Source organism: Rhodofomes roseus (assembly GCF_022264815.1).
Source record: "Rhodofomes roseus strain CIRM-BRFM 1785 chromosome Unknown C8Q71scaffold_14, whole genome shotgun sequence".
Classification (NCBI taxonomy): Eukaryota; Fungi; Basidiomycota; class Agaricomycetes; order Polyporales; family Fomitopsidaceae; genus Rhodofomes; species Rhodofomes roseus.
In genome coordinates, this window is record NW_025952970.1 from 333140 (window position 1) to 347572 (window position 14433).

The window sequence follows — 14433 nt, forward strand, 5'->3', positions numbered from 1 at the left end:
ACATACACGGGATGGAAGGAGAGTAGGGTAGTCCATGAATCACAACCTACTCTACACGAAGCAGCTCGAAACATTCTGACAGCGATACACCAAGAAACTCAGCCTGAAGTTGAACGGTCCTAATAGTACAAAATAGATGGCCTAGTCCTCAAATATACTCTGCTCCGAGCCCACTGTGACAACGGCTACAGGCGCCACCTGGCTGACCGCACTCCGGCGGTCCTTCACAGAGCTCTTCGTCGAGCTCTTCGTCGAGCTCTTCCGCGACCTCTTACTGAGTTTTCTACTTCTTCTCCTCTCCTCTGACATCTCGCTTACTGCGTCTAGCTCCACAGCGACGCTCTCCCGAGTGAAGATGCTGCTGCTCGTCGGAGTGGGTGTGTACCGCCGCGGGACGCTTCCAACGCTCTTGATGCGAGGTTCGCGTGGGCGAGCTGGAGGCACGTCGGGGAGGTCCGTGCTGTCCACGCTGCCCATTCGAAGCGGCTGGGCACGAGCTTCAAGTGTACGCGACTTCCGTGCTCGATCGCGTATCTTCTCCTCAGAGGCAGAGTCCGGCGGGGAAGGCAAACCGGTGCGCATAGACGTAGGCGTGGGGAAGGCGGCGGCAGCCTGAGAGTCAGTTGACATTTGCTTCTTGTGATCGCCGTGGCCGATGAGCGTGCTATCTTGTGACATACGTGGCTCCGGGACCTCATCGATCGTGTTCGGGGAAGCGAGGAGGTCCTTGGAGGGCGCCCGAGAATGCGAAGGCAGCGTCCGAGCGTCCCAACTATCCGCGCGTGCAAGCGACTGCTCACCGATGGCCATCATGATGGTCTGGTCGCTATCCTGGCTGGCGGATGGTACATGCGAGGTTCGGAACGCCCCCTGGGATGAGCCTGTCGTATACGGGGTGCCAGGGAATTGCGACGTGAGCGCTTGCAATAGCTCGATGGACGAGGCATACGAGCTCCCTCGGTAGGGTTCCTGCGGCTGACGTCCGGCGTACGTATGTCGTGCGTACGCCCGGTCGACGCGCGTGACGGGTGCAAGGATCGCAGATGATGGCACGGATAGCACAGAGCCATTCCTGCTGAGCGAGGCGAATGCCTGCGCCTCCTCGATCGTCTGTGAATACCCGCTTGGTGACGCTGATGTTGGCGAGCCCGACTCTGCAGGGGTGCTGTGGTGCTTGTTGCGCGTCTCGTGGCTATAGCGGCGCAGGCTCGGGTGGTCGCGCTGCGCCGTAGCCCATTCCTCCATCGCGACGTGCGTCGGGAGGCTCAGCGAGCGGAAGACACCCATATGCGGATGCACGTCGCCGTACGGGTCGATGCCGAGCTGCGTGAGCCGGTTCAGCGCGCTCTGATCGAGCAGGTCCGACACGCGCCGGAGTTCGAGTTGGGGTGCGTCAAGGCCGTTGCCCCAGTGCATCGTCACGCGTTCCTCTGGGCGCGGCCGGAGAGGTGGGTTGCGAAGACGAACTGTGGGGAACGAGATATCTCGGTCGTCGGGGAGGGTTATGACATTGAGAGGAGGCGTGCCCATGCGTGCATGAATGAGAGCCTCTACTGACGAACCTGGGGCCGTACTGTCGGACGGACGGACGGAAGACCGCGGGCTGTTACCGAAGCGGATGGAGATGGTGCGGATCTCGTCCAATGCGTTGGATGCCATCGCAGAGAGTCGCTCCAGTTTAGGATGCAGGCCGCCGGTCTCGGGATCGTACTGGTAGCCCTCGAGCTGGCGGAACGTGCTGTGGCGCGGGTTGCCGATCAGGCCCAGCAGCTTCGAGCGGCGACGGTGCTGGACCGCCTCGGACTTAAGCATGTGGAAATCCTCAACGGTGTCCACACTGCATGGGAGAAGTCAGCACAGATCTTTCGAAACATATTTCAGACAAACGCACCCGTTGAACGCGCCGATAATGAGACACGCCCGTCCGAGCATGCGCAGCGCCCGCCGCAAGAACGCAAGCGCAAAACCGCCGCCAGCAAAGCCAAGGATGGTCTCGAGTGACCCGAGGAACATACCAGTGACCAGCCAGGGCGACCCACGGAACATCTGCGTCTTGAGTTCACCGTCGTCGGACTTCTCCGTGGCGAGATCTTGGCGGTAACGAAATGCGCGAGCGAGGCGATTCGCTGCGAGCGCGAAGATCAGCAGCTGGTAGACGAGGAGAACGGCGAGTGTGAGACTGTCGAAGCCGACGTGAATCTCCTGATTCTTGAAGCCAACGGAGAGCACGCCGTTCAAATCTCCTGCACCGACGTAAGCACAATAGCTGCGAAGGCATGAGGCGAACCTACGGTAAGAGATGCCAGTAAATGAGCCGATCTCGTTCGCAGCGACGATCACAGGGAGGAAGAAGATGAGGGTCTGTTTCGCGAGAAAACGGAATTCCCGTGGAAGGCTGGGAATGAACTGGGAAGCCGTGAAAGTGTAAAGGAATGCAGTGTAAAGCAAAAGCGGGATCGAAGAAAGGGCGCCTACGAAGAATCGCTAAGTCCAAGATCGTTTGCGCGAGCAATGTCCGCGTACCTGTCAGGATGTCCAGAGGCCTGAACACACCGAGCCGTGAGGAGGCGGCCGGAATGACGTGCACCAGGAGGTCGAGTAGAGCTAGGCAGCAATAGGTGAAACCCTCGGTTGATAGAAATACATGCTTTCTGGAGGGTCAGTCAGCGTACGAAGTATGCCAGATCGTAGCCAAGCAGTCCAAGGGCCTGTTTGCAAATCGGAGTAATCGTAATTGCTAGTGCTGCGCAGGCGATCGAACACCATGTCAGGAAATGGTCCCACTGTGCATTGTGCACCGGTGTTGCCGCCGAACATGTCGTTCTCATGCACGCACGACTGCAGCAAGTGACCGTTGTGAGCAAGACACTCAACGCTCTCACGCGCTAACGGGATGTGCGAGGGATTCCGCCAATCCGACACAACCCAAGAATTGCATGACTGCGGGCTTTTCGGAGCATTACCGATGCGCTCTACCTTGTTGGAGGATTCGGGTCGCGCTGCGCAAACCTCAGGGGGCTTGTAGGGTCAACCCCGCACGTTGCGCCAGGCCCTTGTGGTAGTTCATATGGCCGCGGTTATGAAACGCCGAACTCACCTGTCACAACCTCTCAAGACAACTAGGCCTACGCAGAAGACCAACTCGAGGCCCGGCGGGATGAGGAGAACACCAGACTCGACCTCTGTGAGCGATTGACAGCGCAGAATTGGGGCCTGAGAGAGACAGATTGCGTGCATCGAGCGAGGCCGGGGGAGACTTGGAAAGCTCAGAAACCAGACAAAAGCATCTCAGATGACACGGGCCGGAGTGCGAAGACCTGCGAGCAGCGACCGCGGATAACGAAAGCGAAGGCGAAGGCGAAGGAGGGGCCAGGCAGAAAGGAATGGACTGCAGGCTGGCTGCTAGAGGGTGCGCCGGCACCTGGAAAGGGAGGAAGGGGAGGGTGAGAGAGGGAGCAGGGCGCGACGCGGGCATGACTAGCGTGATAGGGGCGCGCCGAAGACAACTGTTCGGATTGTGTTGTTCTGTTCTCATCGAAATCGAGACTCGCAGTTACCACATCGCACCCGTCTCCCTGGCGATCCCCTTGCCTATTCTGGCGCCCACGGTCTCCGAGCCGCCCGCCTTCCCGCGCGCCGAATTCGCATCCAGTGCCTGCCTTAGTGTCCGCAACATTCGATTCGACAAAAAACCCACTTGTGCGGACTGATATGTGCACAATGGGCACAAAACGGGCCAGCCAGGCTTGTTGAACTTGAGGCCCTCGGTCTGTCTGACTCCGTGGCTGCCAGTCGGCACGCCACAGTGCTACCACGCTTCGCGACGGGTCCCGCCAAGTAACCAACCAATTAAGGGCGTTGTTGCACTTGCAACAGCGCATGTGTACGACGCTGCTATTGATCTTGATTTTCAATAGGCCGGCTTTGTGCTGACCCTGAGAACGGTACCTACAAGTCCGCAGTAGCGTTGAGTTCCGCGTTCGTCACGTCTTGGATGCGATGCCCAACTTTGTTGCCGGAGCATCGCCTTTCGTCTTGCAAGCATAACGTCTGTCAAATAACGCATAGGGTGGCAGAGGCGTCTGTTGTTGCTCACCGTGATGAGGATCAATTGAGGATGTAGGAGAATGAGTGCGGTGACCGGTCATTCAAGCCACCGAGCTGGTCCATGCGATACCCCATGGGGAGCATCATCATGCTGCCGCCTGCGGTTGTTCAGATTGTCTGTGTCTCAGCACTACTTCTGACATCTATCGACTTGGTTCGATCGTATACCCTGCGTTCATCTGACTTGCATCCTTACATTGCAGGAGGCTGGCCTTGGCAGGAACAGATGAGCCATTTGGAGGCCGTTTGGTGCTGCACTGGCATGTATGCGCCGCAGCATACAAATCTTCGCACATTTGCGAGTGCATTGCTGTTTTTTCATGAGCTCGAAGTAGACACTTGCGACTGTCGATAAGTATTACAGGCAGTGAAATATTGACAACGAAGAAGTGTATGGTTGCCCCGGGGCTCACGGAAGTTGGAAGGACGTTACTGACAGATTGCTGAAAGAGAATCCAAGTTGCATTTGCATATATTTGTTCGGCGCGACATACCCAAGTGCATCGACCGCTAGCAACCACCGACTATCCCCACGTACACCAGCGCATATCGGCACACAGTATCATGACTTTTGCTGCTCACTGAATTCTTCATCTATCATCGCATCAGCACTGCGCTTCACCGCCGCAGCTCACGACGAGTCGGGCGACTCGACCCGGACAAGCGCGACCGTGTCGGTGGCGCGTCCATACGCATCAAGCACACTCAAGACTAAGCAGCCATGGCGGCCTACTTTTTCGCATCACCGGTAGACGTGGACATCAAGCTCGAGGCCGAGGACGAGCGCAAGAAGGTGGATCTCAAGCTCGAGAAGGAGCGCGCTGTGTCATGTCCGGTGTACTATGACGGCGACGCAGTCGCAGGGCAGGTGCGTCCACACGTATCGCACATCCACTCACAGACGTCCGACCGCGCGTCCTAGGTTACGGTACGTGTGCGAGATGGAAAGCGGCTCGCGCATGAGGGTATCAAGGTGGAGTTCATTGGCAGCATAGGTGCGTCGCGTCCTAGTCGTTCAGGGGAGCGTGATGGCGAATGTGATTGTCAGAGCTGTTCTACGACCGCGGGCACCACCATGAGTTTCTATCACTATCGCAGGAGCTCGCGGCCCCGGGGGAGATGCGCGCGGCGCAGACGTTTGACTTCCTCTTCAAGAACGTGGAGAAGCAGTACGAGAGTTACCAGGGGATCAATGTCAAGCTCCGGTGCGCTGTCTTCCGCCCTCTCGTAGGCCATCTTGAAACTGGGCTGATGTGCCCTGTTCCCCGGACAGATACCTCGTACGCGTGACGATCTCGCGACGAATAGCAGACGTGACGAAGGAGAAGGAGCTATGGGTGCACTCCTTCCGCATGCCTCCCGACAGCAATAACTCAATCAAGATGGAGGTCGGCATAGAGGACTGCCTCCACATCGAGTTCGAATACAACAAATCCAAGTGCGTGTCCAGTTGAATGTTTTCAATGACTCTGCCCTCCTCCCTCCCTTACGCCTTGCCTGCCTTGCTGCAGATACCACCTGAAAGACGTCATCGTGGGCAAGATCTACTTCCTGCTCGTGCGCATCAAGATCAAACACATGGAGCTCTCCATCATCCGCCGCGAGACGACCGGCGCGCCCCCGAACCAGTACAACGAGAGCGAGACCATCACCAAGTTCGAAATCATGGACGGCGCGCCCGTGCGAGGTGCGTTTGCTCGCTAGTATACTGCGTGAATGTTCTGACGGGTGCTGACAGGGGAAACAATTCCGATACGGCTGTTCCTGGGCGGGTTCGACCTGACGCCGACGTTCCGGGAGGTGAACAAGAAGTTCAGCGTGCGGTACTACCTCAACCTCGTCTTGATCGACGAGGAGAATCGGAGGTATTTCAAGCAACAGGTGAGCATCATTTGCCACTCTTCCGCCTCTCACTCACTCAAAATCGTGGCCGCGCTCCTAGGAAATCACCATTTTCCGTATTCCAGAGGTACGTCAACCTGTGTCCTGCATCGTTTACGTCTCACTCATGGGCTGTACACATAGAACTGATGGCTATGGACTCTGTGTACTTATTATACGTATTGTTTATTCTGGAACTCACGTCTCCCGCCCGAAGTGTCGTGTTTCACTGTCCCCCGTAAGCTGACGGCTATGCCTCCACATCCCGCGCCTAGCACATGTCCTGTCTGTAACACCGAGGATACCTTCACAGAAAGCCTGGTCCGATCTGTAGACAAGCGATGCCTCTATATCCTCTTCAAGAGAGGGTTCAGGTTTCCATGGGCCACGAGTTCTAGCGTAACGCACCAACAGATGAGAACAGATCTAGAAAGCCGTGACCATCCATTGAGATACCGGCCGGTCCCCCAGGCCTATCCATGCTCCCGGCCTTGGACTGAAGTCGTCTCAAGCACCTTTCTGTGCACATGTCGATCCCGCGCACACTGCTGCACACAACCACTAGTAGCCTCATAAGTTATTTCAGGGCGATGCACGTATGTATCAGGAGCGCATCTGCCTCGCGCAAACGGGCCGAGCAAGTGCGTCAGACTGACGCCGAGGATCGCGCGTGCGCCTACGGCCGGTGGCTGATCTCTTCTCCTCCTCCTCCTCCTCCTCCTCCTCCTCCTCCTCCTCCTCCTCCTCCTACGAACGCTTACCGTAATACCCAAGCTAGAATTGTCAATTTGAACTCGACAGTCAACTATTGGCCATATATCCACTGTCCATTAGCAAGTCATGAATCTTGACATTTCATCGCACCGCGTCCAACTAGCCCTGGCAGCGTTGGGTGCGTCAGTTGCCACTGCCGGGCTCTTGACCGCCTACCAGCAACACAGCAGACACCAGAAGCGGCGCGACCTCGAGCAAGAAATCAAGCGGTCGCTCAAGAACCAGGGCGCAGCATCTCGTGTGCCCAAGACACCCGCTGCGCAGGATGCTGTCGCGGACATTACGCTCGCGGCTAGGCAAAGCGAGGAATACGAGTACGACGACGAGCTCATACGGGAGCAGCTTGCGCGGAACTATGCCTTCTTCGGTGAGGAGGGGATGGCACAAATACGCAAGGGGAGCGTCGTCGTGGTCGGGTGTGGGGGTGTAGGGAGCTGGGCAGCCATCATGCTCGTAAGATCGTACGCTCTCTGGCTAGGCATTCTTGTCCGTAATACTGACAGCTTTTCTGACGGCAGAGGCATCTCTAAAATACGTCTGGTCGACTTCGACCAGGTGACGCTGTCGTCGCTGAACCGGCACGCGACCGCCGTGCTGGCGGACGTGGGCACGCCGAAGGTGCGCTCCATCGAGCGGACCATCAAGCAGATGGCACGGTGGGTGCAGGTCGACGCGCGGATAGACATCTGGCGCAAGGAGCAGGGCGGCGACCTCCTCGAAGGCGCGGACTGGGTCATAGGTGTGCGGCACCGCAGGATACCAGACCGAACGCACGCTGAACCTATTCTCAGACGCCATTGACAACATAACGACGAAGGTCGACCTCCTGAAGTACTGCCATGACCACGGAATCAAGGTACGCAACCACGTCTCATCTCTCCGGCCTGCCGCCCAAACCCACCGAACATAGGTCTTCTCCTCCATGGGCGCCGGTGCGAAATGCGACCCGACGCGCATCCAGATTGCCGACATTTCGGACACGATGTACGACCCGCTCGCGCGTTCCGTCCGGCGGCGGCTGCGCCTGCAGGGCGTGTCCTCCGGGATCCCCGTCGTGTACTCGACGGAGGTCCCAGGCGATGTCAAGCTGCTCCCGCTGCCTGATCAGGAGTTCCAGAAGGGTAACGTGAAGGAGCTCGGCGTGTTCGACGATTTCCGCGTGCGGATCCTCCCCGTTCTCGGTGCGTTATCCGATCGGGCCTCACCTCGGTGCTGTGAAGCTGACGGCTTGTTGCGTGGTAGGCCCCTTACCGTCGATATTCGGCCTGAACGCAGCGACGTGGATCCTCTGCGAGCTCGCAGGGAGACCGATCACGAACCCACTCTCAGTCAAGGGCCGGAAGAAGCTCAACGAGCGGCTATACCGCGACCTCCTCCACCGCGAGCAGAAGATCACCGGGCAGACGATTAAGTGCGTGCGCACTCCTCATCGACGTGACCATGCCAATGAATCTCACTTGACCTAGTAAACTGCCTTTTGACGAGGATGCTTGCGGCCTGCTCTTCGACGACATCCACCGCGGACGCTCCGTCGTCCCCCCGCGTGCCGTCCCCTCGCGCCCTGCGCTTGTCCGGTGGGACGCAACCCAGCCGCTCGCCCTTGGAAACTGCGTCGCGATGGAGGAGAAGGACGCGGACAGGCATGTGAAGGAGTGTTTTGAGGGAGGGCGGAGGCCCGAAGACGTGTGGGGAGAGGAGTGTGCGCGCGTGGTGGAGAGGCGGAAGGAGGAGGTAAGAAAAGTGGAGGCATGGGTATCATAGCACTTCCACTGACCCTGTACTTCGGGCATAATCAGTGAGATATTGCACTTCCATGCTAAGTCCTAAGTCCTCGTCTACGATACGTGATAAATTCATACGCCACTCCACGCTTTCTCCTCCGAGAATGGTGCAGTATCTGACTGCATAAGATATATGCTGGGGCTTGATACCATGCCTTCCCGCCACAAGGTCGACGAAGCACAATGGATATGTTCAATTTAAATACACTGATAACTTTTACATGCTTGAAAAGAAGCCCGCGCGAAAAGACCACGTTATACAAGGAGTGTGAAAGGTGCAAGAGCCCGGTACCAAGATCGCAGTGTCTACGACACTGAAAGGAATTAGCAATGGGTATGGGTCGTTGCGACGCGCGCAGAGGACATCCCGGGCGCTCGCTTTTACGCGAGCAAGGAGCGGGTGACGTTGAAGGAGCGGTCGAGGACGTGCACGCCGCGCTTCTTCGTCGTCGAGGAGGACGGGCAGAAGGTGACGGTGTAGTCCGCGGCGAGGCTGGACTGGCAGGTCCAGAGCGCCGTGCCGCTGCTCTCGTCGTACGCGTACGCGTATGAGTCCGGGCAGTTGTCCTCTGTCCGTCCGGGTCAGTTCCTTCGCGAAATGCGTGTGGAGGTGGGATTACGCACTGAAGTAGGAGTAGTACTGGACGCCTGAGTTCGGGCAAGTCGCAGGAGTGTTGTGGCTGCCCGAGCAGCAGTTCCCCGAGTCCGCTGTTTCACGGAAAACCAAACGTCAGGGACACCGGTCCGCACACTGCTACGCAGCCACAGAGCATGGCATACTCACCCTGGTTGCCGTCGAGGTTCGCTTCGCAGGCACTCTTGCAGCCGACGGCGGCACCGGTGGAGTCGTACGGGCCCTTGATATCACTGGGACCTGTGCAAGTGATCGAAAGATCGTTAGCTTCTGGACCGCCATGCGTATATGAGGCTAGAGCGCTTACAATTCGCGTTCAGGTCGACGGGGCAGCTCGCGACCGCGCAGTTGACGGTGTTGGTGATGGTCATGGGGATGTTGAAACCATCCACGAGGGAGACTGCGGAGAGTCAGACGTGCCTCGGCGAGGGATCGGAACGCAACGTACCATCGTAGTTGTCCGTGCCGTCAGCCCCGAGCGTGAACTCGGCGACAGTCGCGGGCGGAACGCCCTGCGAACAGCGGATGTCAGCTTTGCTGCGACCTGTCCGGATATTGATGTGGCGTTGTGACTTACAGTACCGCCAACTTTGGCGCACTCGAGACCGCCGTTGCAGCCTCCGTCCGCGCAAGAGGTGGACGGATCAGTCGAAGAAGAGAAGTCACAATCCCGGCGACCCTACAAATTAAGGTCAGAGATACATGGCGCGACTAAGCGTGAAAATCCGCTCACCCAAATGCGGCCTGAGTTCCAGTCACCCGGGACTGTGAAGCTCACTGAAGTACCTGCTGCCGCTTCCCAACTGAAATATCGTATTAGCAATGCCGCATTAGAGAACTCAGGAGTATTTACCCAGTGGGGTAGGTTGGGGCTGATGTGCCTGCGCCGGTGAAATACTGTGCCAAGTGCGTAGTCAGCATGAAGTCAGACTGACATCCTAGTGGCTCCTTACAGCAGGCCTGTAGACCATGAGTGATTGTAGGAAACGGCGAAAGAGTGACTACTTACCAAACAGTGTAGTCACAGTTGTTGACGACCGTGAAGGTACGGTCAGCGGCGACACTGGCCACAAAGATCAAGGAAGCAGCAGCGATGCTCTTCATGACTAAACCTGTAGACGAGTGGAAGAAAGGACTGTAGAGTGTTGTTTACCGGGGACCTGAAGATGAGGAGCTGGCCATGCTCCTCCCTTTATACACTGCAGCGCATGTCAGGCATGTCAAGCAGAGTCGTCAGAATGAACTGAAGAGCAACCGGCATCTCTGCAGCGTTTTCGGGGTTGTTGATCGAGGGAGCAATGGACTGCGAGGTGAGAGCGGTGCGCCGTATGCTCACTCCACCCCGACATGCATTGGAAATATTCGGGCGGACTGACCCAAAAGGCAAGAAATCAATCAATTTATCAGTTGAGTTGTGCGATGCACGGGGAACAGTCTGAAGTAGGCGTTGTAACGACGCTGCGTGACACATACAAGTTTGAGGGTGCGAGTGCGCGCTCGTCGTCGCAGTCGGCAGAACGAGGCGGACCTCAAGGTGGGCACCGGCTGGGGCCCAATTCCACATGAGCACAACACTAGAACACGCGAACACAAGCCAAAGTCAGCAGGCGCACATGTAAGCATTTGCACACGACCACGCACGTTACGTAGTGTAGCCTAATGGTTCTTCGGGAAGGCCGATGATGTATGTAGCAGACCTCGTCTCTTTGTTACGGGTTCTGGCAGGAACTGGGTAATCTTGATCGTATAACATCCTGCGCGCATTTAATTTTGAGAACCGTAACGGCGGGAATACACGTTACCGCACGGGCTATCAAGTCACAGGCGATACTGGATCGGACTCTCACAGCGGTTGCCAGCGGCATGCTGCTAAGGGCGGCTCGGAGTAGGCTGCTGCTGCTGTTCCACCTGCTCCGAACGCGAGAGACCACAGCTACCCGACTTACAGGGGTTCCTAGTCGTTTGGCCTTGCGCAGGACATGTCCAGATAATCTGAGATGGAGGTTTGAGTGTGGCGGATTGCCATGCTGCCGTCACGGTGGTGATGCTGCGCGCTGGCAGGTGAGCGTCACCAACGCATCTAGATCTGTGGCCAAGATCGCCCTATTTAGCAAGTGTTCAAGAACGTCGCGTCGACTCGGACTGCTAGCATCGACGATGAACGTTCCAGGCTTGTGTGCTCAGCTTGAAAGAGACACAACGGACGCTTGCTCACGAGCTACGATCAGCGTGTCCTAACCCAACGATGCCACACCCAATCCCAAGGTTGTCCCCATGTTCTTTGTGATCCAAAAATCCAACTGTGCGACCATGCGATTGCAGTCCGCCAAGCATCTACATCATGTGCAAACTGGTGCCGACGTCAACTGAGTGTAGATTAGGCTCTTCTCAGGCTGAGCATTTCGTGACTGGCAGTAACGATCAATCGATATGCTCCAGGTCAACCGACCTCTGCAGGTACTAACAGCCTGAGTCGTGGGTTGTTCTCAGGCTGACAAGAGGAAATAATACGCATGAGAGTTTATTAGATAGAGCATCCAGTGACCAGCCAACGCCGTACATCGTAATCCGTGATACAGTCTTCGTGGGAGACAAAAGAAGCCCTATGTCAAGGACCAACCGTCAGTTAAATATTGACGGGAGAGGAGCCGTTGATATCTGGCGAGCAAAGGACTGCTCAAGGGCAGAAGGTGACCGTGTAGTCGGCGCCTTTGCTTGCGTCGCACGTCCAAAGAGCAGTGCCGCTGCTCTCGTCGTAAGCATAGGCGTACGAGTCGGGGCAGTTGTTCTCTGCGTAGCCACACTGTCAGTCGTGTACAATCAGATGCCGTCGAATATGACGTACTGAAGTAAGAGTAATAAGCGACACCGGACGATGGGCACGTCGCCGGTGTGTTGTGCGAGCCCGAGCAGCAGTTGGCCGAGTTGGCTGTGTATATGATATCAGATTCCTGGCGTCAAAATCGGATCCTGTGTAAACGTACTCTGGTCGCCGTCAAGGTTGGCCTCGCAAGCGCTCCTGCAGCCGACAGGGAAGCCGGAAGAGTCATACGGACCCTTCAGTGCGTCGGGGCCTACTCAGTGCGTCAGACGTCATGAGTGATACGCTGTGCGGCTTTCAAACAACCCACAGTTCGGTCCGAGGTCCACAGGGCAGCTAGGGATGCCACAGCCGGCAGTGTTGTCGATCCTCACGGGGAGGTTATAACCGTCGACAAGAGAAACTGGAGGAACAGACCAATCAGCCATTTACAGGTCGCTGACGTAGAATCGAACTCACCATCGTAGTTGTCGACGCCAGTGGTTCCACCGAGGGTAAACTCTGCAACAGTGGCAGGCGGTACGCCCTAAGTGCACCTCGTGTCAAACGAAACCTTACATGATGAGAGTATGGAGTTGCTCACAGTACCGCCGCTGAGAGCGCACTCGAGGCCGCCGTTACACCCGCCGTCAGCGCACTGAGTAGCCGGGTTACTGATGCTGAAGTCACAGTCTCTGCGACCCTACAGTAATGATCAATGAGAGCCGCTCATCGTCGGCTGAGAGTTGACTTACCCAGATACGTCCAGAGTTCCAGTCGTCGGGAACAGAGAACTTAACCGAGGTGTAGGCGGCCGCCTCCCAACTAGAATTATAAAATTCAGATTGAATTTGTCGTAAGGATAATATCTGCACGCACCCTGTAGGGTATGACGGGCGGGAGGTACCGGCGCCGGTGTAGTACTACATCGTGGACAGACGGTCAGTAAGCGGTAACGGGGCGCATAGCTGAGGAGTCTTACAGCCGGCCTGGGGACGGGCTTCTGTCAGATGGTGGTGGAGCGCGAAGAGTACGATCGGACTCACCAGATAGTGAACGGACAGCCATTGTAGATGGTGAAAGTTCGATCCGCGGCAGCGCCGGCGGCGAAGACGAGGGAGGCAGCGAGAATGCTCTTCATCCTGTTCGAGTTGTGTACGTGAGGAGAACTGCTGTCGCCGTGCTGTTCTGTGGGAGGGATCGAGCGTGGATTTTATACTCCTCTGACTGGACTCCTCTCAGGCACCGAGACTCAAGGACAACCATGGGTTAGGCAGCACGTCTGCGCCTGAGTACACAGACCTCCATCTGCCGGATGGCGACCATGTGATGGACGTTCGACGGGGTTGGGCGGTACAGAGAATGCATACGCAGGATCAAGCGGTCAGCGAGGTGCGCGACCTGCCAAGTCCGCCCAACAGAGGCACAGGATGGATGTGCAGTTCTGTTTGGGAGTTCTGGCTCGATGTTGACTTCGTGGGCAGCATGATGCTCGTGTTCCCCTGCCGGGTCCGTCGCTAAGCGGAACCTTTGTCTCGAGAGGTAGTAGTCTTCCTGGGGTCTATCGAGGCCCGATTCAGGACAGCACATGATAAAAGGGCCCGGATGACCTACCAGTATGACCATTAGAGACGACGCATGCGAACAGAGGACCGCGCGGGCGGACAAGTGCTCCATGCGTCACGTATACAGTAGTAGCTGCCGGTATCTGCTGCAGATGATACCTGCTGTCATCCAGTATGCTGCCTCGAGATTGAGCACAAGTTAGGGGCTTGCAATCGAAGCACAACATCTGCAGAATGGAATGTATCAAGCATCCTTGTCTGTTGAACACTGGTCGAACATCGCATTTTGTGAACGGTGGCAGCTTCAGATGGGAATTCAATCATTACATCTGTCGGACCTGTCACATCTGTCGAACCTGTCGGCGCCGCTTGATCGTGCTCGACCTTGTGCACAGGTCATTCCACATTATCAAGAGGTGCATTTTGACTTCCACCGTATCAGCCGCTTCGGCCGATCACCAGCATGATCGCAAATAGTACACTTGTGCAACCCGTCAGATCTGGATTTTCAATTTCGTCCTTTATGAACATGAACGGACATACCCCAGAAAGAATCGTGTCTGTCATCGTTCGCACCACCATGTGCTTCGGCGTGAGGCGATCACATTGAAATGCACAACTGACTTGACGCCGCTCAGCCTCAGAATGATGAGGCTTATCGGCTTCCTGCCGCGCACTCTTGTGTTGTGAGAAGAAAACATAGGACCTAGTAGATGAGATGCACATCATGAATCCCAAGAGCTCACACCGCCTTCACTGAAGCGCGATTCTGCATTGTCACCGCCTTTGCAACAGGCAAAATGTCATACCATGGCCCGACCACGCAGCCCCCGTCACAAGCAACGACCAGGGACAAGATCTTCCGACTATACACACCCATGTGACAGTCCG

General features: G+C 56.7%; 7 protein-coding genes across 7 annotated transcripts; 3 read left to right on the top strand and 4 right to left on the bottom strand.

Annotated features, from left to right (window-relative positions):
* Window positions 1-141: 141 nt before the first annotated feature.
* C8Q71DRAFT_859198 (uncharacterized protein) lies at window positions 142-2817 on the bottom strand (the record flags this gene model as incomplete). Its single annotated transcript, XM_047927599.1, has 5 exons — window positions 142-1837; window positions 1892-2243; window positions 2292-2471; window positions 2524-2604; window positions 2673-2817. The coding sequence occupies 5 exons, from the start codon at window positions 2815-2817 to the stop codon at window positions 142-144; spliced, it is 2454 nt and encodes an 817-aa protein (XP_047777327.1).
* Window positions 2818-3164: 347 nt separating this feature from the next.
* C8Q71DRAFT_127257 (uncharacterized protein) lies at window positions 3165-4525 on the bottom strand. Its single transcript, XM_047916444.1, has 4 exons — window positions 4470-4525; window positions 4097-4417; window positions 3953-4034; window positions 3165-3894 (listed from the first exon to the last, which is right to left on the bottom strand). Exons 2-4 carry the CDS (start codon window positions 4146-4148, stop codon window positions 3267-3269), a joined length of 762 nt encoding a protein of 253 aa, XP_047777328.1. The 5' UTR covers window positions 4149-4417; window positions 4470-4525; the 3' UTR covers window positions 3165-3266.
* Window positions 4050-4542, top strand: C8Q71DRAFT_127255 (uncharacterized protein). Its single transcript, XM_047916443.1, has one exon. The coding sequence runs from the start codon at window positions 4169-4171 to the stop codon at window positions 4460-4462; it is 294 nt and encodes a 97-aa protein (XP_047777329.1). The 5' UTR covers window positions 4050-4168; the 3' UTR covers window positions 4463-4542.
* A 54-nt stretch (window positions 4543-4596) lies between these two features.
* C8Q71DRAFT_766657 (vacuolar protein sorting-associated protein 26) lies at window positions 4597-6425 on the top strand. The gene is made up of 8 exons (XM_047924205.1): window positions 4597-4975; window positions 5030-5102; window positions 5156-5312; window positions 5381-5545; window positions 5619-5794; window positions 5846-5988; window positions 6050-6076; window positions 6133-6425. Exons 1-8 carry the CDS (start codon window positions 4829-4831, stop codon window positions 6136-6138), a joined length of 894 nt encoding a protein of 297 aa, XP_047777330.1. The 5' UTR covers window positions 4597-4828; the 3' UTR covers window positions 6139-6425.
* Window positions 6426-6828: 403 nt separating this feature from the next.
* C8Q71DRAFT_710603 (ubiquitin-protein ligase molybdopterin-converting factor) lies at window positions 6829-8523 on the top strand (the record flags this gene model as incomplete). The annotated part of the gene is made up of 6 exons (XM_047920751.1): window positions 6829-7223; window positions 7281-7501; window positions 7554-7618; window positions 7673-7943; window positions 8005-8173; window positions 8229-8523. The coding sequence occupies 6 exons, from the start codon at window positions 6829-6831 to the stop codon at window positions 8521-8523; spliced, it is 1416 nt and encodes a 471-aa protein (XP_047777331.1).
* Window positions 8524-8738: 215 nt separating this feature from the next.
* C8Q71DRAFT_127417 (thaumatin) lies at window positions 8739-10472 on the bottom strand. Its single transcript, XM_047916446.1, has 10 exons — window positions 10187-10472; window positions 10131-10137; window positions 10031-10074; window positions 9911-9980; window positions 9755-9856; window positions 9626-9689; window positions 9485-9577; window positions 9328-9417; window positions 9168-9251; window positions 8739-9112 (listed from the first exon to the last, which is right to left on the bottom strand). The coding sequence occupies exons 1-10, from the start codon at window positions 10279-10281 to the stop codon at window positions 8925-8927; spliced, it is 837 nt and encodes a 278-aa protein (XP_047777332.1). The 5' UTR covers window positions 10282-10472; the 3' UTR covers window positions 8739-8924.
* Window positions 10473-11479: 1007 nt separating this feature from the next.
* On the bottom strand, window positions 11480-13155 carry C8Q71DRAFT_766678 (thaumatin). Its single transcript, XM_047924206.1, has 10 exons — window positions 13024-13155; window positions 12960-12966; window positions 12857-12900; window positions 12733-12802; window positions 12582-12680; window positions 12458-12524; window positions 12309-12401; window positions 12162-12251; window positions 12023-12106; window positions 11480-11967 (listed from the first exon to the last, which is right to left on the bottom strand). Exons 1-10 carry the CDS (start codon window positions 13116-13118, stop codon window positions 11855-11857), a joined length of 762 nt encoding a protein of 253 aa, XP_047777333.1. The 5' UTR covers window positions 13119-13155; the 3' UTR covers window positions 11480-11854.
* Window positions 13156-14433: the final 1278 nt, after the last annotated feature.